This window comes from Balaenoptera ricei, chromosome 9 (assembly GCF_028023285.1).
Source record: "Balaenoptera ricei isolate mBalRic1 chromosome 9, mBalRic1.hap2, whole genome shotgun sequence".
Classification (NCBI taxonomy): domain Eukaryota; kingdom Metazoa; phylum Chordata; class Mammalia; order Artiodactyla; family Balaenopteridae; genus Balaenoptera; species Balaenoptera ricei.
In genome coordinates, this window is record NC_082647.1 from 53,305,100 (window position 1) to 53,328,553 (window position 23,454).

At 39.0% G+C, this 23,454-nt stretch overlaps 1 protein-coding gene and 1 long non-coding RNA gene across 4 annotated transcripts in view; one reads left to right on the forward strand and one right to left on the reverse strand.

Moving 5' to 3' along the window:
• LOC132371955 (uncharacterized) overlaps positions 1-23,454 on the forward strand; it is a 329,599-nt gene that overhangs the window by 36,813 nt on the left and 269,332 nt on the right. The gene's annotated exons all lie outside the window — the stretch shown is intronic.
• On the reverse strand, positions 2,946-22,896 carry STEAP4 (STEAP4 metalloreductase). 3 transcript variants are annotated; one of them, XM_059932758.1, is made up of 5 exons: positions 22,807-22,896; positions 8,316-8,770; positions 7,137-7,664; positions 5,711-5,875; positions 2,946-3,978 (listed from the first exon to the last, which is right to left on the reverse strand). In XM_059932758.1, exons 2-5 carry the CDS (start codon positions 8,766-8,768, stop codon positions 3,715-3,717), a joined length of 1,410 nt encoding a protein of 469 aa, XP_059788741.1. In that variant the 5' UTR covers positions 8,769-8,770; positions 22,807-22,896; the 3' UTR covers positions 2,946-3,714. The 3 variants fall into 3 exon arrangements, with proteins under 3 accessions (XP_059788741.1, XP_059788742.1, XP_059788743.1); XM_059932759.1 differs by lacking the exon at positions 22,807-22,896 and adding an exon at positions 19,638-19,717; XM_059932760.1 differs by lacking the exon at positions 5,711-5,875.

The window sequence follows — 23,454 nt, forward strand, 5'->3', positions numbered from 1 at the left end:
CCTCCTTCCTCAGCTGGATCTTCTTGCTTCCTCTTATGAGAGGTCAGGGCTTTGCCTTGAGCTTCAGAAGGGTAATGAAGAGAAGAGGGACTTATTCTCTCCTCCTGAATTCTACTGAATGAATCTTTGGAAGACTAGAGGGTTTTTCTACATTGTAATCTTAACTCACTGTAGAAAAGTGAAGGAGGATCGTATAAGGAGATTTTTGGTATGTGTGTATTAAACGGGCGGTGGTGTGGATGATGGTGGTGTTGATGGAGAATGGAAATTGAGAGCTCTGTGTGCAGCACCTTGACTGCCATTCCACCTTGATTTGGGGAGGAGGTCCAGAACCTTTTGAGCTCCTAGTGGTCAAATTCATTATATTTACACTCATCGTTATCATGGCTCTTCTGTGATCCCTGAACAATAAATGCACGAAGAGCTCTTGAACACAATTTCTAACTGAAGTAGCTTTCAAATAGGGACTTCGTTCTCTCTGCTTCTAGCTTACTGCAGGTTGCCGGCCCTCTCTTTATTTATCTGTTTTTATTTTGTTTTCAAAAGAATGATAACACCCCTCAGGGCTGCAGCTGTTCAGTTGTCCAGGACATTTCATGTCGGGTCCCACAGGTTGAAATCCAACTTGAAATCAGTCTACCCATTAAGGCATTTGCCCTGTCCGGATGGCATCCATCTGGAGGGAGGAAGGAAAGCCTTTTTTTTCTTCCACAAAAGTCCAGTGTGGGATAGTCTACCCCTACCCCTGTTTGGCCAGCTGATGCTTTCCCTTCTCTGAGGGTAAAACTGAAACATGCAGGATGTTGAAATACATCACCCCGCTGGGTGCAAGCACGTGTCACATGAAGCTGCAAATCCGCTAAGTGCTTTTCAACCCCTGTACTGCCTCTCCTTTTCCTTATCTCTGAAAGGAACTATTTTTAGTTCCAGATGCTGGAGCTACTGTGATTCAAAACCTTTCAATCACTTTCTTTGGAATGCTGATGAGTCAAAACCAGAATGATTACAAAACTAGAAAGATTTTACAGAAGCAGTCATCCCTTAACATGGGGAAAACATACAAAAAATAAAAGGTATATGCTATCATAAAAATTTTTCTAGAATACAGGAAACATACCAGCAGTAAGGAAGTTTAGTCTCACTTTTTAATGTAGAAGAATAGTTTGGAACAGTTAAAAGGAATATAGTTCACCCAACACACCTATTTCTATCTGTTTCAAACTCATTCTTTCCACCTTAAGTAAACTGAGGGAGTCAGCTGTGTTAGGATGGGCACATTGGTTTGATGGTTTGGGAAGGGAGGGATATTGGGAGGGGCGAAAGGAGGGAATTGGCTTCTCTGGTCAGCTGGTGGGGCTTGGAGCCCTTGTGGATGAGGCTGAGGGTCATGACCAGCGATGCACTGTGACGTCAAAACACCCGGGGCGCTCTGTAACGTCTGGCTTCCTGGATGGCTTTTGTGAAGTACTCAGGTAGAGCATTTTCACTAGGTTATAAAAGTAGAATCCTTTTTACTCTAGGCAAGCTTTTTTTTTTTAACCTAAGAGTGGCATTTTCTATTTTTAGTAATGAACCATGTAGCCAGTAAAAACTTTACTCTTTTACCCAAAAAGGAGCATGGTTAATCCCAAAGGCTTTTTTTAGATCAGCCTGGATAGTACTTAATCTTTAATCAACCAATTCTCTAGCCAAAAAGCAGCTGCCAACCCTAGAATACTTGGCCGTTTTGCATAAAATAGAGGGATGAGTAGTGACAATTTCCCTGCCTTTCTCACTGATGCTCTCGGGTCAGCACCACACACCACAGCTCTGCTCAAAGTCGCAAGCTTTTTTGTTTCCTTGCTTGGGTGGATCAAGAATAAAGTAATGGAGTATATATTCTGTGTATCTTCTCATTATCACAAATAGAAATAAAAAACAAAATCTGGTAGGGTATAATGAAACCAGCACCCTCATTCAGTGCCAATGGTATTGACTTTAGAAATAATTTGGCAATTATGTATCCAATGCTATTAAAAGTTCTTTACTTTTTAATACCAATTCTTTGCAAGTATTCTGAGGAAGTAATTTAAAATATGGAAAAATTGTACGTGCCAAGATATCCTCTGAAATGTTGTTTTAGTAAAAAATGGATATAACCTAAATGTTGAATTAGGGCAGTGGTTAAATAAATGCGTATTTGATGTCATATTATGCAGCCACTGATTCAATACATATACCGTGTAAGTAAGCAGACAAAGCCATGATATATTAAGTGAAAAAGGAAGGGTACAAAATTGAATATACAGTATAGGTAGAACTATTTTCAAAAAGTTTTATAAAAAAATATCCTGGATTGTGGGTGGTGTTTTAATATATTTTAATCATTTTATGTAAGGTCATATAGAATATATGATAATAAAATTAAAAAGTAAAAGAAATGGCCTTTGTGGAGCAGGCAGAAAAATGTCAAACCCGAAGCCTTTTGGTTATTTCAGTGTGGGAAGGTCACACGTAAGGCTCCTCTCAGCTCCATGTGTGAGCCAGGAAGGCTAATCCTGCTGAAGGTTGTCTTGGAAATGGCCTCATCAGCACACAAAAGCAGAGAGAACCATCCTGCCTTCCAGCAAGGACCTGAGAAAGAACCAAGTCTCCTATTACAACTACTGCTCACACCTCTCTCCCCTAAGACACTATAATTCTCTCTCATCTATGTATCGGTCATCGGTGCAATTTACACTTTCATTATTCATTTAATTTCACTGCTTAAATTGACAACAAACTATGACAAACTACAGAAGCTACTTTTTTATACTAGAAATGGATTTCATAGATGATTAATGTTGAACAAAATTTGGAATATATTATTTACAAAGCATACCACAAAACCTAAACAATACCAAACCTGAACAATACCAATACCTGTAAAGTGCAACTTTACAAAATTTATTTAAATTTTGGTTTATTTGAACTTTTTGCACAAGGGCTTTTATCAGCTCTTCTTTGCTTATTGTACATTGAGAAAATCCAAGTGGGTATCCCTCATTTTTAACTCAATCTTTCCTATACCTATTCCTTTGTAGAGGAAGGATCTATATCTTATGATATAGATTTTTATATATCCAACCCTTGATTACTTCCAATCAATTGTGATATTTTTATTGTTTTATAAAATAATTCCCCACACTACATATCCATATTGGTAACAAAATCAAAGAGCACACGCAACTACAGAATTCACCATGGCAATATTTATGATAACTTGCACTGCCAAAAACCAAACCAAAAATCTCATTCCTTTTACTTCCTCAGCCCTCTTCTTCAGACATATCTAATAAAGCCTTGATCAGTGGCCACCATCTTACTGTTTTCTCTTTCACTCCTCTCTGCCCTTGATCCAGAGAAGGAAAGTGCATGGACTTCCCCTAGATTTTGCAAGACATTAGGTCATGCATGCTGCCCGCAACAAAGAAGCTTCCTAGTGTGAAACCACACAGCTAATCGCGATCTCAGCACCACCCCCACCTCCAGCAAAAGGAGAGGCAGGGGCCAACACCGATTCAACACCGGCCTGACATCAAACGGTGTCCATTTCTCAAAGTCAGGCATGATTTCTTTCTCTGTTCACAAGCTTCAGCCCGTGGTGGGAGAAAAACGCTTTCTTCACTGCACCCATTATTATTCTCTAAACATACAACACCATAGTTAAGAAGTCCAGGTGAACTGAACTTTGCTTTAAATATCTGTTTTTCCATTCACTGCTGATTCTGAGAATTTCGGGTTCCTTTCCCAGCCCTCGCGGATCCGTGTAAGGGTCTTGTCTATACATGGCAGGATGAGGATGAACTTGATCACCAGCACCGTGCAAGGGATGATCAGTGCTATCACGTAGGCTGAAGGAAGATACCAGACGAGGCTTGAAGGACTGAGGAATCTCTTTCCGCCGTACACCAAGGTGTGGGCTGTGCACAAGATCAGGGTCAAATAACCCAGTTTGGACTATAAGCAAGAATCAAAAACATATACATTAACACTGTTTACACTGTAAGCCAGTGAAGGGTATTTGTCAAAGCCGCAAGCTTTTGAAACCTGTAATATTTAGAACACTGCTAAGTACTGAAAAAACATTAACTCTCCTTCAGGATGATCAGTATATCATTTAAAAAAAGACTGTGCTGGGCTTCCCTGGTGGCACAGTGGTTAAGAATCTGCCTGCCAATGCAGGGGGCATGGGTTCTAGCCCTAGTCGGGAAAGACCCCACATGCCGTGGAGCAACTAAGCCCGTGCGCCACAACTACTGAGCCAATGTGCCACAACTACTGAAGCCCGCGCGCCTAGAGCCCGTGCTCCGCAACAAGAGAAGCCACCACAATGAGAAGCCCACACACCGCAACGAAGAGTAGCCCCCGCTCGCCGCAACTAGAGAAAGCCTGCACACAGCAATGAAGACCAAAAAAAAGAAAACGCAGCCAAGTAAATAAATAAATAAATAAATAAATAAATAAATAAATAAATAAATAAAAAGACTGTGCTTGCAAATGACATGGTGGTTTCATCTTAACCTAACTGGGAAAGATTAGGTTAGGAAAGATTCCCAGGAGTAAATTCTTTTGCGTTAGAATAAATAATGTACCTTCTTCTTCAATGGTAAAACTTTCCGGAATCACCTTTTCTGGAGGCCAGAGATGAGTAAGATACAGTATGTCCTCAAGAAGCACCACATTAGTATATGTTGCTGACTAAGAGCAGATGCTAGCTACATTCTGTCACAGTAAAGAGCAATTAGCAAACTTTACTTTTGGTCGGTTGTTTGTTTTGGCCTAAATACAAAGCTCAATGTTTATTTCCGTCTTAATGTCTCGAATAAAGGTGTAAACATGAGAAAATGTTGACTGCATTTGGTCCCTGGGAGAAACTGCAAGACTTCTGAAATTCAAATTGTTCTATAAAGTTCAAATCTGATTTCAGTTACTAACAGTCTATTCTGTTATACTGGTTCACAAGGAACATGCATCAGAATCACCCAGAGGGCGTGTGAAAACAAACTGCTGGGCCATACCTCCAGAGCTTCTGATTCATTCAGGTCTCGGTGGGGCCGGGGGATTTGTATCTAACATGACCCCAGGTGACGCTGCCGCTGCTGGTCCAGGTACCACACTTTGAAGACCACTGGTCTGTAAGATTAGTTACCAGCTGCTTTTAATGAGGTATCTGGTGGTCGATGTGTGGAAAAACCGATTTTCCCTCTTACAGACCAGCGTTGAATCTGGTGTGATGACAGTCTAGCGTATCTTGCTTTGAAGGTTTTAAAGATCATTTCATTATATGCCTTTTCATATCAATAAGTCCATATTCTAAAGTTGGTTTTCAGAAGAAGAAATTTTGTGTTTGGGTTTCTCTCCACCTTGCACCTAGTACATCTCCACACACAGAATTTAATAGTAGTTGGTGCTTTTCACGCTATACTCTTAGCTGTGGCTCTGGGAGTGGTCAAGAATCTTGGCAAGGGATGCCCTGCTAGGAAATTAAACCATTATGGAATCTGCCTTTTGGTACCAGAGTTTAGCATTTTCTAATTTGAACTTGTTTCAGTTGCTATTTTTATGAGATCGCTAGGGAAGTGATGGAGTAAAATGAAAATTTATGCAGGGTATGAGAGAAAAATGAGAATATTTGTAAAGCCAGAATCATTTTGCACTGTAAAGTAGATTAAATCGTGAAGTCCTTTACCTGGACAAATCGGAACTCTCTCCAGTTGACCATGTTGCTAACTGATGGCAAGGAAGTGATTCCCAGGAGTACAAACAGGAAAAATCCAAGCATTCCCATAGCGACATATGAATCACTGAGCCAGGCAGTAGAGGTACTAAATGGACTTTCTTTCTTGGCTATTGCCTAAGAAAAGTTATAAGCAATTTTTAAAACTTCCATTTTTTACAAACTGCCCAAACTTTTAAGGGGATGAAAAAATACCTCTGCATGGTTTCTTTGCTCAAGGAAAATTATATAACATTTCTTAACAATCACTGAAAATAATTACACTTAGAAAAATACACTTAGATATTATATTTTTTGATAGAAAAAGTGGTTCTATTGGGACTTTATTAATAATATAGTTGACTCCAGGAGTTGTATAGAGAGTTTTAATTGACCCTATAAATCCTAAAACAAAATAAACATTTACTTAAACCTTCTTTACCATATGGCTTCTAGTTCCCCAAGCAAAAATTGATGTTCTCAAATGATTATATCAGGGTTCTGTTTTCCTGCTTTATATGCTGATTATTCACACACACGACGTTTGAGTTCTTTCATGTTTTTTTTTATGTTGTAATATAGCATCAAGTCTGTTGCATCACATCTTGAGAGAAATCTGGCCCCTGTAACATGACTCTTACCCAAGGACATCCCATGTATTTGTTAGGGAAATAATGTAGAGAAATCCACAGACCCAGCACTTTGAGACTGCAGTAAGATTGATCAAAATCAATTATTTCCAAACTAGAACTGATGTATAGAACTTCCTCTGGGACTGCTTTAAGACTCCCTGAGCTGATTCTCTCTGAATATTTTGACTATGCAGAATATAGTATTTGACATTTGCTCAGAATTGTTTAGTTTTCTAGTTATTGAGGACAGCATCCCACAAGTCAAACATTAATGGAGTTATAAGCACCCTTTTGTGAATTTGTCTACATTCCTATGACACGTGTTTGGACAGCCCCCTCACTTATAAGATGGTTGGTTTTGACTTCCAAAAGGAAGTAGCATGCATAAAAATAGAAACTTGAAAACACCTTGGCTTCCAATTATTGAAGTAACTCAAGTAGGTTCATTAGGTTTTCCTGAGCCTCCAAATCTGTTAGTTTGTCAGTATCTCAGTGAGTCCTGGGAATACAGATATGGACCCAAGTGGACCTGGGAATCTACCTTTCATTCTCAATAGTTGTATGAGATTTCAACCAGATTCAGTAAAAAACAAAACAAAACAAAACAACAAACCCCCCAAAACAAACATGAGGTGTCTAATTACAGCTACTTTAAAAAATAAAGATGCTTAGAAGAGTGATTTTCTATAACTGTGAAGTGGAATATGATGTAGCAGGATTGCTCTTTGATTTAAAGAATAGGAGAATACAAATGAGTAGCGATTTACCTGGGCAATGGTTCTGTTGGTCCATGTCCATCGTACATAATAACGAATAGGGATCACAAGTGTGTAGAGGACATGAAGGAAGGCAAATCCCAGTGCTATCAAGCCAAGCTGCTTTCTGCAAAGCATCCAGTGGTCAAGCCAGTCTGGGAATCGGCGGTATTTTGTACCTCGGTACAGCTGCAGGATGGCCGCAATAACACCAGGGAGGTAAACCAAGGCCAGCAGTGTAAGTGCTGCTATTGGAAAGACACGATTTGGAATAGAAATAGCCAGGCGGAATGTCCTATCTTTTTTTTCATAAACATAAGGGTAGATTACTTCTCTTATTACACAGTAGAAAAAGAAGAATACACACAGAACAGCAGACAAATAGAAGGGGAACTTCCACATTGTAAATAGTTGCAGTGGGTAGTTTTCAATTTCATTGGCTGCCATGAGAGATCCTTTATCCAATGGAGTAAGTCCAAGACTACGAACAATATCCATCACTCTTTGCTTGGCTTTGCTGTCATTTCCGCAGACAAACACCTGGGTTAAAATAATTCATTTTGTATTTATTCTTTCTTTAGTAATTATTTTGAAAGTCTGTATAAGCACTGTGCAAGACAATGCCATATGGTAGTTAACTGCTTTTCAAACAAGGCTGTAGAAAGGACATATTTAACAAGATGATGGTTTAGACTTGCACATGTGTGTTGGATAGTTAAGTACCAGGGTTTTAAGTTGAGCGTGGCTGTAAGCATATCACACTGATATGATAAGACTTGGTTCTCCACAATGCAAACAGTTTGGTCTCTCTTCTGTATTCATGGGTGCCGTATCACTTAGGGATTGCTTTTAATTTCAATGAACAGATGGAACCCATTTCATACAAGGTAATGGGAGTGGAAGGGATACCCACCAACAATTTAGCAGTGTTATTTTCTAGTACTGACAAGAGGGCTCCAGAGACTGACACCATTGGGTTCCATCAAGCTAAAAGCTGAGGGTGTAGACAGTGCTAAATAAATCACTACAATTGGTTACCCTACTTGGTCAAGCCCAAGAAAGTTATTCATGGCACATAGTAGCAGAATGAAATGTTTTCTTTTGGAATTATGTTTTGGAATCTTTGAGGTAAGCACATATTAAAACATTCAATTTTTAAAGATGGAGTGTAAATTTATCATTTAATCTTACCTGCCGACTTGCATCCAGTGCCCTTGACTGGAGAGCCCAGGCTGAGATGGTGTTAAATGCTTTTACCACGTGGGCTCCCGGCACCAACTGAGCAAGGTACTCTGCGTTCGATTCCGGATACTGCTTGATTTTGAGGTTGTTGCTGACGTCGACCAGTATTTTCCCATTGAGAACCTCAGTTAATTCTGTGAGAAAATCGTAATGTTCCCTGTGGATTGCTATGATTATAATGTCAGATTTCTGGGCCGCTTCTGAGTAGCTCAGGACCTCTGCACCGTTGGGCAGCAGACTGGACATCCGGGGGTTTCGACTTCCAAAAACAATAGAATAACCACATTGGAGCATTTCAAGTCCCAGTGATTGTCCAAAATCTCCAGTTCCAAAAATACATACAGTCTCTTGCTTCTCTGAAGAATTCATAGTGAGAGGAAGTACATCTGTAGTTTTCTCCATAACTGAAAGATAATAACGCAAACACCCAACAAAATATGAATGTTCTGGGAAAAATTAATGAGAATTATATCCAGGAAGCAGTGATTGACTGATGTTGTTTGAATCTTTTACTGAGTTATCTCAAGCATATTCCCTACAAAATTTGGAAGGAGTAAAAACTGTCTCATATATTCTCATATGTCTTTATTTTTTTGAATTTTATTTTAATTTTTTTTATATAGCAGGTTCTTATTAGTTATCTATTTTATACAAATTAGTGTATATATGTCTCGTATGGCTTATTTAACAAAATCTTCTTTTGGATAAAGAAATGCAGTAAAAACCCAAGACGCTTACTGGTTGCTGTCTTAAACTATGGACATGTATCACAATGATACTGCATTTATTGAACACTTAACAGTTCCTAAATTTCTCAAGAGCAAAATCTGACAAAGAATGCAGTAATAAGGAAATTACAGACCAATTCATTTATGTTTAGTGATACAAAAATCCCAAATTAACCAACAGAATCTGGCAGCCTGTTAAGAGACAGTGCACATTGATCAAATGGGATTATTCTAGGAATGTAAAGATCAGTTCTGTAAATTCAATATTAGAAAATCTTAATAGAACTCACCATATTAGAAGATTAAGGAGAAAAATGTGGCCATATTTATGTGTGCTAAAAGATCAAGAACCTATATGTCTCCAGAAATTTACACAACATTGTAAATTAACTATACTTCAATTTAAAAAAACCTAAAAAAAAAATTGACATTTATTCTTGATTCATATTTAAAAAGGAACAAATAGATATTTCCTTAACATACAAAGTATCTATTTAAATAGCCAAAGTATCTATCTAAATAGCCAGTTGGAAGAAGAAGTTTAATCTATACCTCACACTCCTCCCCAAGGTAAATTTAAAATATATTAAAGATTTAAATATAGTTTTTTAAAAAATGGAACTATAATAGAACTAGAAGAGGCCATGGAGAATTCTTTTATAACCTTAGAGGGGAAAGGCCCTTTTCCTATATCACAAATCCTTGAAACCATTAAACAATAAAGGGACAAATGTGATTACATAAAAATAAATAATACCTGCGAAGCACAAAATCATGATAAGTGAAGTCACAAGATAATCAAACTGGAAAAATATTTTTAACTCATACAAACCAATAAAAAATTTGCCCATTAGACAATAGGGCAAAAGAAAATGAGATGCTAGTTCATCCTAGGGAAATATGACTTTTCAATATAGTAAAAGATTTCTTAATCTTACCCAAAGTAAAAGAAATGCAGGGTAAAACTAAACTGAGATACTGTTCTAAACCATGTTATTGTGTTGCTTTTTAAGCTTTTGAAATTTAAAGATCTTGAAGTTTTCATGATCTAATAAAATAATCTAGGATACTCTCTCCACTTTCAAAGAATATTATTTCTTCTTTCGGTACTGGATTTTTCTCAAAAAATTTTCTCTTCCCAATATTTAGCATTTAGTTTAAACTTTTAATCTTTTTTTGGGTGTGTGTGTGTGTGTGTGTGTGTGTGTGTGTAGTCTCTTGTGTTCAGTGATGCATCCTCAGTGCTAAGAAAGAGCACTGCCTGTGATGGACCAGGCACTTCTTGATAAATATTTGTGGGATCATATTAGAAGGGTGGAATGTCGGCGCTGGAAGCAGCGGTTTCCTCTGTGTGCCAGGCACAGCGTGAGGTGCATGACGAGGAGGAAGCTGAGTGAGTACAGACTGAGCGCTGGGAGTTAGGGAGGAGTAAGGTGAAGCAGAGAAGTGGGGGAAGGCGTTGTAAGGACATTACTTCTTCCACCCAAATGGGTTTAAAGTAAAACTTCGTGAATTTGATGAGGAATTTCAAACCAGACCTAATCACTCTTCCATTCCAGCATGGTGAATTTCATGCAGATTGTAGAGCATATTGAAGATTGCACCTTTTCAATAGGATTTCAGAAATTTGCCCTTTCCATTTTAGCCCATGGAAAACACCTGTTTTTTGTTTGTTTGTTTTTCTTGAAGTATAGTTAATTTCCAATGTTGTGTTAGTTTGGGGGTAAGCAAAGTGATTCAATTATACATATATATATATATATGTATATATATATTCTTTTTCAGATTCTTTTCCATTATAGGTTATTACAAGTTATTGAATATGGGTCCCTGTGCTATACAGTTGGTCCTTATTGTTTACCTTTTTTATATATAGTGGTGTGTATATGTTAATTCCAAACTCCTAATTTGTCTCCCCCGCCCCCGCTATCCCCTCCCCTTTGGTAACCATAAGTTTGTTTTCTATGTCTGTGAGTCTATTTCTGTTTTGTAAATAAGTTTATTTGTATCATTTTTTGTTAGATTCCACATATAAGTGATATCATATGATGTGTGTCCTTCTCTGTCTGACTTACTTCCCTTAGTATGATATTTTCTTTGTCCATCCATGTTGCTGCGAATGGCATTATTTCATTCTCTTTTATGATTGAATAATGTTCCATTGTATAGATATATATACCACATCTTCTTTATCCATTGATCTGTCGATGGACATTTAGGTTGTTTCCATATCTCGGCTGTTGTAAATAGTGCTTCTATGAACATTGGGGTGCATGTATCTTTTCAAATTAGAGAAAAGGAATTCTTACCTGAGCTTATCCGAAGGTGTGTATCTATATCAAAAGCAGACCATTCAGACATTTGTAAATAGTTAGAAGTCATGGAGAAAAGAGACAAGAAATACAAGACTTATCTGTACTTCCACAGAAACTCTTTGAATAATTTAATTAAGCACAACAAGTGAATCATTTTATAAACTAGCTAGTGACTGATATCCTGAACTTTATCAGAGCAGGAAATGACCTTATATGGGAAAGCACCTGGATATGATCACGGCCTATCATATGGAAACACAGCTGTCCCTTTGAAAAACTCTTAGCAGCATCTACAAATGCAAACTAGTGTAGCAAATTCTATTATATTGCTAATCAGTTAACAACTAATTGTTATAACTGAAACCCTAAACTGCTGAATGATGCCTTAATTTTTCTACTTCGTAGAACTGGTTTGTGAGTGTATCGAAAGAATACCAGTGTGCCTGGCTATTCCCTCACTTTTTCTCCATTCTTTATCCTAATACATTATTTTTCTATCTCCTATATTGGGATGAACATTTGCAAGCAAAATATAGATTTGGCAAAGTTGCCTGTGTCCTGCAATGAAATGGATGATGACTTTACTGACATATTATCATTTGGATTACCTTAATCATTGCAGAGAGAGAGTCCAGACTTTATTTTGACCACGTGGCCCCTACATTCATCTATTCTAACCTGTCATAGACTTTTTTTGAAAAAAATGAAGATATTAACTACACTACACTAGTATTTTTTGCTCCACTTACTGGCCATGTGACCTTGGGTAAGTTAAACTCTTTGTGTCTCAGTTTCATCAACTTTAAAATGAGAGATCTGTAGTACCTACTCAAGAGGCATTGTGAGGATCAGATGAATTAATGTATCTTAGAACAATTCCTGAGACTTAGTAAGTACTCAATAAGCTGGCTATTATTAGGAGAGTATTTAATATGCTATAATTAATCAGTCTATTAATGATCTAATTAATGTAGTCTTTATATAAATTCTATAAATTAAGGGTTAATTATGCTTCTATAACTGTGATTATTGGAATATATAAAATTTACCTGAAATAGTATTCAGTCATTCTTGAGAAGCTTCTGCTTCCCCCACTTATTTCTCATAAATAAAACCTTATATAAAGCGGCTCCAGAGCCTATGAATTTATCAAAACACAGATGTAAAAACAGCTCAAGTGTGAATTTCTCTCATTTGTAATTCTTTCACATTTTATTTTAATATTTCCCCCTTAAAATGCAGCTTGGCAATCCAATATAACACACTTGGGCTGTTATCCCAAGCATTAAAATTTATTTTCCCTCTTAAATCTTCAGAGACAAACTGAAGATACAAAATCAGTAAGGAGATATTAAAATATCACCGGTGGAGTTAATAGAAAGAAATACAGTGATTCCATTGGGCAGTTAGTTACTCCATATCAGGTTATAGAAGTTCTAAGGTTGGTAATTGTGTCACACACATCTTGAGTTCCCCTTCAAATCCACCTGGTTCTATTCCCAGTCCTTGGGCAATAACTGAGCTCGGCTCGGTTCCCACTGCCTAACAGAGGCTCACTTTGGGGCTCTAGATCTTTTATCTCTTGATCCTTGCCCTGGGCTTCTCTGATACCTGTGCCTGTTTGGCACTCAGACATGTACAGCCCATGTCCCCATCATAGACAACGGGGCACAGGACTCCATGGATAAGTGCTTCCCCTTTCATCTTCTGCAACACAGTTCTGACACATTTCATAAGGCTCCTATGAAAGTCCCAGAGGAATAGAGTACCACTCCTCTGTAACAGTGGCCAATTTAATGGGCTCTTGTCCTGTCTTTCCCATGTTCCCTGGTTTAAGCCCCTTGCCCCTCACTCCTGCTCCCTGGAATCACTTCCATAATAAACTATCTGCATACAAGCCTTTGTCACAGGCTCTGCTTGCAAATCAACCCAGGATAATACACTATTTTGATTATTATTATCTTTTTATGGTAGAAGAAAAATGATCAGACCTCAGGTTACAACTGGGATGATGAAATAACATGTAAAAAATAAAAAAGTTAGCTAGTACTTTGGAAGAATTTGATTCAGCACTCTTGGAAAAAATATCCTAATAATAGATGTTCATGAAAACGAGATGTATGCACACTCTAAACCACAAGGGAGATCTCATTGAGGGTGTATTTTACAGTAAGTACTAGGTAAAGAAGGAAGTTACAATCATTTCAGACTATTTGTAACTCAAAATAACTCCCATGTATAAACATGGATTTATGGAGGTAGTAAGGTTTCTTGTTCAAAGACTTGTAAAAAAACTTTCCTAGTCCTCTTTTATTCATAGATGTAGGATGGAAGGAATAAAGAAAATAAGAAAGGTGGTAAACAGGAAGCGGAGTTATTAAGGGAAAGTTGGGGTAAGATGCTTATGGCATAGTGGTCTCCTCTCCTTCCTTCAGCGCTTTCCAAACCTCAGTTATGTAACAGGAAGCAAAACAAGACTATCCCCTGGTTTGGAAAATCTCCAGGTTTTGCCTCCTGTGGAAGCATCTCCCAGAGAGGGAGGCCAAGACAGGTAAAGCGACCCCGCAAGAGTGTCTGTATAGATTAGAGATTGGCAACCAATGATGCAGATGCAAAGGTGGCAGAGACAACTGTGAGGGCCATGGTAGCAGCCACGAAGAAGCATAAGCGTGTGTGTGTGTGTGTGCGCGCGCGCGCGCATGTGCGTGTGTGATGAAGTGGTACTGGTGTGGGTCATGTAGAGTCTCGCCCATCAGGTCCCGCTGTCTGCAGATCCCACCCCGGGTTCTGGGAACCTAAGGCAGCATTCCGCTGGATGTTCCCAACTAGGTATCCCATGAGGATGTTAGGGTCAGTCTGGCTTGTGCTTTTACTTCTCTCATCTCCCAGAGGTCAGAGGTCAGAGAGGCCCAGACCAGTTCCAGCTTTAGAGGATTCTAGCATATGAAAAACTTGGAAATGTCCTAATGGAATACAAACATTTCACATTTTAAACGCTTGTATTTAACAAGCAAAGAAACCTTTTTATTTAAAATAATTATAGATTCACAGTAAGTTTAAAGCTAGTACAAGAGGTCCTTGTGCATCCTTTATCATTTCCTCCAGCGTTTACATTTTATATAGCTAGAGTACAATATCAAAACTGGGAAACTGATATCAGGACATTGGGTGTGTATAATTCTCTGTCATTTTAATCCCTTGTGTGGGTTCAGGTACCCACTACTGCAATCAGGATGCAGAACTATTCCATCACTACCCCTTTATAGTCATACTTATCCCCCTCTCTGTCTCCAGCCCCAACCCCTGGAAGTCATTAATCTGTTCTCTACTCTGTAATTTTATCATTTTGAGAATGTTATATAATGAAATCACACAAAATGCAACCTTTTCATATTGGCTTTTTTTTCACTTAGCATAATGCCCTTGAGATCCATCCAAGTTGGCGCATATGTAAATAGTTCGTGTAAATAGTTCGTTCCTTTTTAGTGTTGAGTCCATGGTATGGACTTCTTCATTTGCTAGTTTGCTATCTGAATGTCCTGTTTGGAAATGTTGCAACAGCGTTACAAAATTTGCATGTTTTAAGTGCTTATACTTAACAAGTCAATGCTATTAAATGCTCAGGTACCACCTCCTGAGATTCTGAATCAATTGTTCTGAGGTAGGGCCCAGACATCTGTATTTTTAAAAAAACAGACCAAACAGATCAGTTCTAAAGAGCATCCAGAGCTGAGAACCACTGGAAATGGGAAAAGATAAGGGTATCTTTTTTGGAAAGAGATGGTGAGGAGGGAAGAGGCAGAGGAAGAACAGGCTGTGGATGAGCTTGTAGGGGGATGCAGAAACATTTCACCTGCTTTACAATTTCTTCCTCTAAGTAACCACTGGCTGGGTCTGATAGCCTAGAATTCCTACTTTTATGAAAACTGGAGGCAAAAAAAGAGTGTGTAGGCCCCCTGTGGGAGAGGGTCAAGGGATGCCAGACACAAAACTTGGTAGGCTTCGCTCTACAACCCCCTTAAGGAAACTTTGATGAGTTGTCTTCCATGAGCCACAAGTCATAGTTTGATCACATCCAGCCGTGAATCTGCTACAGTCACTCCTTCACAGCATCTCTCGTACGGTGCCAGACAACATCCCGTTTACATTCGGATGAAACCAGTATGAAAGACATTCCGCCCCTTTCTCCCTTTGAGAATTCAGCTTTGAATTCTGAAGCGATTGTTCACACAAGGTTTTGAACTCCTCCTACAGTACCCTCTCCGGACACCCCCCTGCCCTCTGTCAGGGTTGTAGCACACAAGTCCAGTGATCTGGCCTGGCACCTCCAGGAAGTCAGAACACAAATGACACTTTTAAACTCTATACGACATGACAGGATTTTTCATTTTAATTTGATGCCTGTAAACAGGGATTTTTAAAATTCCTTCCTTCTGTTTTATTATCTCTTCTGAATTTCAACCTGAAAGCCCTAGATGACTTGACAACACATTTGTAATGAGCTGAAGCCCATCAATCAAATGTTTCTTTTAATCACCAGGCATAGGGGCAGGAGGGAGTTCTGCAAGTAGGCCAGCCTTCCTCTGATTCAGAGCATTTGTTTTAATATATCCCAGGGACAACTGGAAAGCAAAAAATAGTAAAAAAAAAAAAAAAATTTTTTTTTAAAAACCTTACAATAATACATGAACCCATCCAGTTTATTCACTGAGCTATTTCTGTACTTAGTGAGATCAAGGCTCTTTAGGGAAAGCAAGCATGCTCACATTTAAGCACATATTCTTTTACTAACAGGTATATATTACTGTAGCAAAATCAGAAGCTCTTGGTTTAAAAAGACCACTGATTGTAGTTTACAAAAAAATGTAATGAGCCCACAATTAATGGAGTTTTCTAATTTTTTTGACAGTTCCATCTTCAGTCTATATATGTGATTTGAAAATATAATAGTACATTTCTTATTTTAGCCTTGTAGTTAGAAGTAGCTCTGTCAGTAATAGCTATAGACGGACATAAATCTATCATTTAAAACTCTTTATCTAAATAAAGAAACCACTGCAGGTTAGTTGCTGAAAAATTGATTAATTATTTAAATTGTTTTGGGAGAAAATGTTATGTATCTCATAGCACTCTAATTTACTGATGCTTAGTTTTTATGCTAGCCAATAGAATGACCCAAAAGGAAACTAATCTTAACTTGTACAATCTGATTAAATCACAAGAGCATAACTAAATATAACCTTTACATTAATATTCTATGGGGATATATATCCACATGAATTGCTAATAAGTAAAACTAGCCATGACATGCTGCAGCTAAAATGATTCTGTCAGTAACATTTCATTGCCACCCAGTGAATACCAGGAGAGCAAGGTAATGCAGAGCTATATTATCTGTTTTAATTGTACTTTAGGAGAAAACTTATTTATTTTAAATATTGGTTCTTTGGTGAAATTCTGGTCCAACTAAAAATCTTTTTAATACGTGTTTTCACATTTACATCTCAGCTGCATCTGTCAAGATAAATGAAGATTGTTTTATGATTCCCTGGCTAAGAATTTTATCATGTAGGTTTATTATCCCCTGTCTAGGCTAGTTAGTTCATTTGATTAAAGCTGGGGCTCATGACAGCAAGGTCAGGGATTCAGTCATGGCTGAGTTAATTTACCTTGACCTCTGTTTGCATTCTAAATCCTGAACAGCTTATAAATCTGTCGTTCATCAAAGATTCAGCATGAGAATCAGGACCTGGATTGCCACCATCAGAAAAACAACTCTGTCTCACTGACTGGGTGGCATTTGACTCGTACACAATACCTGAGCATTTGCTTATTTTATTTTTTTAAGTAGTTTTTTATTTTTTAAATTTTTAAAAAATTTATTTTATTTATTTATTTATTTTTGGCCGTGTTGGGTCTTTGTTGTTGCCCGCAGGCTTTCTCTAGCTGCGGTGAGTGGAGGCTACTCTTCCTTGCGGTGCGTGGGCTTCTCATTAGGGTGGCTTCGCTTTGTTGCGGAGCGCGGGCTCTAGGTGTGCAGGCTTCAGTAGTTGTGGCACTTGGGCTCAGTAGTTGTGGCTCGCAGGCTCCAGAGTGCAGGCTCAGTAGTTGTGGCGCACGGGCTTAGTTGCTCTGTGGCATGTGGGATCTTCCCAGACCAGGGCTCGAACCCATGTCCCCTGCATTGGCAGGCGGATTCTTAACCACTGTGCCACCAGGGAAGTCCTGAGCATTTGCTTATTGGGTAATTTGGTGATCACAAAAACCGACTAATATTTAGTATCCATTAGTGGGTTTTGCTTTTCTCGGACTGTTGTAGTCAGAGATATTTAGGAAGTGATTTGATCATTTCAGAATTAACTTTGTTTAAATAAATTTCCTGTGAATAGTTATTTATCCTCACCTTGAGGCCACTCGGAATTATCTCAGTATTGATAACTGCCAACTCAGTTTGGAGATAGAGCAGTTTTGCTGTGGATCTGATCCCATTCCCTGGCCCCCAACCCTGCTGATGGGGTAACTCCAATCTGCATCAAAGCATCTCCTTAGCATTTTTAGAAATCTCCTAGGGGTGGTTTACATGTCCTGTATAGAGTCTCCTTTATCGTCTTTTGGGTACCGTTTTCTTCTATTTCTAATTTGGCTCTGGAGGCAAGGACTCCCAATGGCCAGAGTACATCTAATGTTCGCCAAGACCCCATGAGCTTGAGCTGCGACCATGATCTGGCCGTTCAGCTGCTTCATTTCTTACCCCAGGAGAGAAAGTACCCTTGAAACGCCTTTCCCCTTCCTGTGTTATACTCTGATATACAAGCCTGAGAGCAGTGCTGGTTGATAAATATATTTTAGTGAAAGCAGCTCCTTCTTTTTAAGTCCTAGGTATTTAATTTCAGCTCTTTTTAGTTGTGTGGTATGACCAGAGCTGGCTTGCCAGCTGAAAGTTTGAAATCAGCCATGGTGGGAGTTTTCACACCATGGAAATCAGCAAATGCTGTAATTCAGGACATATTTTTTTGCCTTAGAGAGCCATTTACCAGCATACCACTGACTCTTTCTCTGTCTCTCATCCCCTTCTCCCCAAGACTCTGCCTGTGACCATGGAAATGGAGAAATAATTGGACTGACAGGATGATATACTTTCCCAATCCTGACTTTGTACTTTAAGCCTTAAAATCTCTTTCCTTAGAGGCCTTCCTTCTAGGAAGGCTCCTAGGTTCTTAATGATAACAGAATCCATGTGGCTTCCCTCCCCCAACAAATGTTCCAGACCCTCTCTACCGCACACATGGAGTTAACACGAATTTGGCTGTAAGTCTGACACCGCTAGACTCTTGGTTCCCTCAGGGACCTCTTTGTGTACCATCAAACCCAAACACATATCTTCTAATTTTCCAGACATACATTAAAAAAAAAAAAAAGCACAGTTTAGGATCTCAGTCGAAGATAACCATTATTAACTGCAATGAACCATTTACCAACTTGCTAATTGCTTTCTCCTCAGCCCCCTTCCGCTATCTCATACCACCTAAGTCAGGGCAATTGAATAGGATGAAGAAATCATTTTAGTACCTGGGTACTGGAGAAGAAATAACGAGAAGCATGATCATTTCTATAATAAGAATGATTTGCTGTAACTTAGTTCTTTTGAACTGTTCAATAGGCTTCATTTCTTATGCCATGCCTTCAGGTATTAAAGAAGGGCTCAAGTGTTTTACTTAAGTTAAACTAATTAAAACCTTTAAAAGTTCAATATTCCAACTTTCACGACCTCAGTTAAATGCCTTAATCTCATTATGTCACTCTTTAAAATGAATTAAACTCCAAAGTATTATAGTTACAAATTTATTATGAACCTTACCCAGGATAGCAACATAATGGGGTTACTAAAATGAGAAGAAATACCAAGGTTGCTGCAATTTCTTTATCCTTTTAAAAATAGTTATAATAATTTCCACTACTTACTTTATATGTACTGTACAGCATACAGCAATCTCATGCTTCTTCCCAAAGGGCAGGACACTTTGACCCTATTAACTAGTACAGCTCAGGGGGCATTCATGCTTATAACCTCCTATGCCCATAATGATAAGCATCTTTCAAAAATAAAAATTAGTGTTATCAACAATGTCTTGGTAGGATTGCATGTTTTTGACAGATTTATTGAACAGCTTCTCTGAGCCAGGCACTGTGCTACACAAGAGGGATAAAGTGATAAACTTTAGACTGACCTTGTCCTCCAGGGGCTCCCAAGTTGGGGAAGATGTAGACCCATAATCAAACTGCTGCAGTACAATGTGTGAAGATGTTGCATATACAGAGGAGGGGAGCTATTCTGCCTGGGAACTAGGACAAGAAAGTTTACCAAAGTCTGTGCATAATTGCTTCAGCCACTGTTTAATTTGGGCTCAAAACTGTTTCCACACCCTGTAAAATGAGAAGTATAGATGAAAGATGTATAATCAATGTGGACCATTAGCCACGCCCTCCTATTCCCATACTTCTCAGGGCTTGTGCCTTCACCAGTGAAACCCTGGTTGGAACACTTGGCCCTGTGCTTGATGCCATTTTTTTTCCTTCAATATTTGGAGCTAAGGTAAAAGAGATGTGTTCTAATAACCCCTCTCTAAGAGGAGTGCTATATAGTTATATTAAGTTACCTCTTAGCTTTCTTTTTTTTTAGAATTATAGTTCCTGACTTTTCAAAATTTTCCTTTGCACACATTTACCTTCCTTATAAGATGAAAAGTGAACTTAACTTCATCCTGACATGAAGACTGATCATGTAATCTACATTTCAAAGAAACATACTTTCCTCAAAATAACTTTTCAGAAGTATGCAACCATCAAAGTTCAGTATGATAAAGCTTTTTTACACATGGCAGACTACACTCTTCTAGAACAATGTGGAGAAGCATTCAGATTAGGATGTCATGTCCTGCCTAGGTAATTAGGGTGGAAATGCTTCTTTGAGTAGAACATTGCATATTTTTTGCAGTGATGTATTTCTGAAAGATGATCTTCATACAGTGCAAGCATTCTTTGTTCCTTTTTCAGTAATGATTTTGGAAGAACAAATTGCTTACGTATGTTGGCCAAGTATGTTTTCTTACCATACATTGTTTTCAGCACTCATTATCCTTTAGTTATTTACTTAGCTTTATTCCTTCCAGGTCTGATTTCTTCTCAACAAAAGAACAAGTGTTAATTCAAATCATTTTGGAAATGACCTAAAAGTCATTCAAAATTCATGGTAGGTTGAATACATCATGTGGAACTGTTCCTGGTTAACTGTCTTCATAGTTAACTAGTGACCCATTCTCTTTGGATGTGCAGAGCACAGAAGGACGTACAAAGCACAGAGTCAAACAGGTGACTTCAGAGGCCTTGTAAACTTTATTTCTATTACTTCTGGCCTAACTACAACTTCAAAAAAAATCCCACACAGAAAACTTCACTATCCACAGACTGTCCTAGATCCTTAGAGTAGGAATTATAGGTAGATGTAGTTGCAGACACTTAACAATTGACTTCCTCTTCAGAGGACAACCCAGAAGAAACCTACAAGTTGCCCTGGCAAGTCTTCAAGTTTGAAAGGTGATTATATCTTTTTTTTTTTTTTTTTTTTTGCTAGCAGATTATTAACTTTGTGAAGATTTTAAAAGGAAATAATTTTTAAACAGCAGTTGACAAAAGATGCAAATGACTTATAAAGATAACTGGATGGTGAGGATCATGAAACACTGGATGTGTTTCTAAGGGTGACTTCAGAATCAACTACTCAGGAAACTTTAAAAAGAGAATCTACACCCTTTTAATAATGTCACGAATAATGGTAGAGTGATGTGAGGTGGTCCTTCAGGAGATGAGGAAATGTAGAGTGACTGTTCAGGATTTCTTCCATTTTGGAATTCTATGACAAATGAATCTATTTTTCTTAAAACTGTTCAGAACAAGGCTCAAGGCTTAAGGTCTTCAGTGTACGAACAGGCTTATAAAAACGTATTTGGTTACTTCTAACAACAGTTAGCAAGCTTAAGCAAGGTAGGAATCTGAAAATCATTCTCAAGTTAGGGGTCAGGGCTCGAATATGCTGGTTTCTGAACCTTAAGTTGCTGTGTGAACTTCGGCAGCACCATAAATGTTGCCAAATGGACAGAGTGCTATGACCCAATTTCTCCATACACATGTTCCATTTTCCTGTACAACCTTGAAGCCTGATAAATAGGGAGTGCTTCATCCTGCTTTCTGGGTTGGCAGTGTTTGCCATGCAGGTAGAATACAGGCAGGTAGAATTTCATACCGTGCTAAATCAAAGCATTCTGAAAAACTCAGGGCCTTGCAAAAAAGTTACTGCTTCAAATAAATGTGCCATTTTATAAAATTACACCTACTGTATCAGAAGAAAATGTTCTTTCATATGAGTGACATTTATATGACTGCTATTTATAGGGAATAGGACATTCTCATACAGCAAGGCTGAAGAATTGGTTTGGAAAGCTGAGAGTATTCTCTGAATGATAAATGTGGTACAGGTCTAGATACTCGGTGGGGAAAGACTATCTCTTCACAGCTGGGTAGTTTCCCTATAAAAGTGAAACCTGCATTATTATGAAGAAAGTAATTACTTGGTTACACTTATAGCATTGATGAAATTTTCAGTGTATTTCAAACCTGCAAACATCTTTAGTCATGTGTTTCCACCTTGTTAGAGTTGGATTTTGTGGCTGCTCTGGTCCAAGAGCCTTTTATTTTACATGTGTAGAAACTGAGGCTGAGGTACTGAACTTCTAATTAGAACTAGGAATAGAATTCCCCAATCCACCCCTGCCCTAGTCTCCATCCAATTCACTTTCCCTTACACCAGTCATCTTTTAAAGAAAGTTTCTAAATTACTATCCAGAGGGAAAAACTACCTTCCAGCTACCTCTGGACAAACAGGGAACCAAAGGCTTTATTTACTCTAAACAATTACATTCCAAACAATATTTCTCTGGAAAAGCAATTAATCACTAAACTGCAGAAGGGCATTGGAATCAAGATCAAGGATGGAAGCGGTTGCAGATCTCAGGACACATTTTCAGCTCTTGGTCAAGAAGCGCACTCAGATCTAGATTGCCTTTATCCAGAAGTAAGATACAGAGAGCAACCCAAACCTCCAAGTCTTCTCCTTCGGTCTCGTCTGCACCCCGGGGCTGAAAGTCTAGGAAGCAAGCCGCTTGTTGAATTGCTTAACTCATCTGGCCACACCCTTGGGTGGCCTTGCACCTTCTTCCCAGGGTGAGCAGGTTTGCGGAGCGGGGTCCTGGAAGCAGGGGTTCGAGGTGGGCGGAAGCTGATAAGGGAGGGGAGCCCTGTGGCGAAAGGTGCAAGGCGAAGGCCAGCAGCAGCGTGACCCACCTGCGGGAGAGGTGTTTCCCAGGCAGCTGTGGTCCAGCGTGGCCGCTGCGGGGCGCGCGGAGTGCCGGGCCGAGAGGGGACGCTGTGTGGCGTTCAGGCTCGGGGCTGCGGTTCGCCGCTCTCGTCGGTATAAGAAGCCGGAGAGCGGAGGGAGGGCCCACTAGATTGCGCAAGAGAAGCGGTGAAGAGAGCAAGCGTTTCCAGGAAGAGTTCAAGCTGGGAATCCCGGGCAGCTAGAAAGACCAGAAATTCCGGTGCTGCCACTGCCGCTATTGCTTCAGATGTTGCTGCTGATCTCTGGCCAGCGGGGTTTTTAAAAGGTTTTCCCCAAACCCCTTGGGATATGTGCATCCCAGGCAGATTGAGGCTTGGAGAGGCTGAGGAGGACCCCTTTCCTAAGGAGCCAGAGGGGCCGCTCTGAAGAGCTGAGGAAACACCACCTGATTTAGGCACCTAGGCATTTCCCCCTGTGCCATAGTGTCTTAATTCAGAGGTGACATCTTTCCCCTGTGCCTGGAAACCCTCTTTTTTTTTTTTTTTTTCCAGGGAGGGGGTCGTAGCCTGGATGATCTTGAATTTGGAGGTCTTAATTTAGGTAGATTAAATGGTTCAAAAGAAACAAACCAAGTGAAAGGGATGATGATACCT

Bases quoted from the DNA above. Each gene is read 5' to 3' on its own strand.
- STEAP4 (XM_059932758.1), bottom strand. From the start codon at position 8,768: ATGGAGAAAACTACAGATGTACTTCCTCTCACTATGAATTCTTCAGAG. The intron at 7,665-8,315 runs GTAAGATTAAAT...ATTTTAACCCAG, and splicing joins CACTGGATGCAAGTCGGCAG to GTGTTTGTCTGCGGAAATGA. The intron at 5,876-7,136 runs GTAAATCGCTAC...AACTTTTCTTAG, and splicing joins CCAACAGAACCATTGCCCAG to GCAATAGCCAAGAAAGAAAG.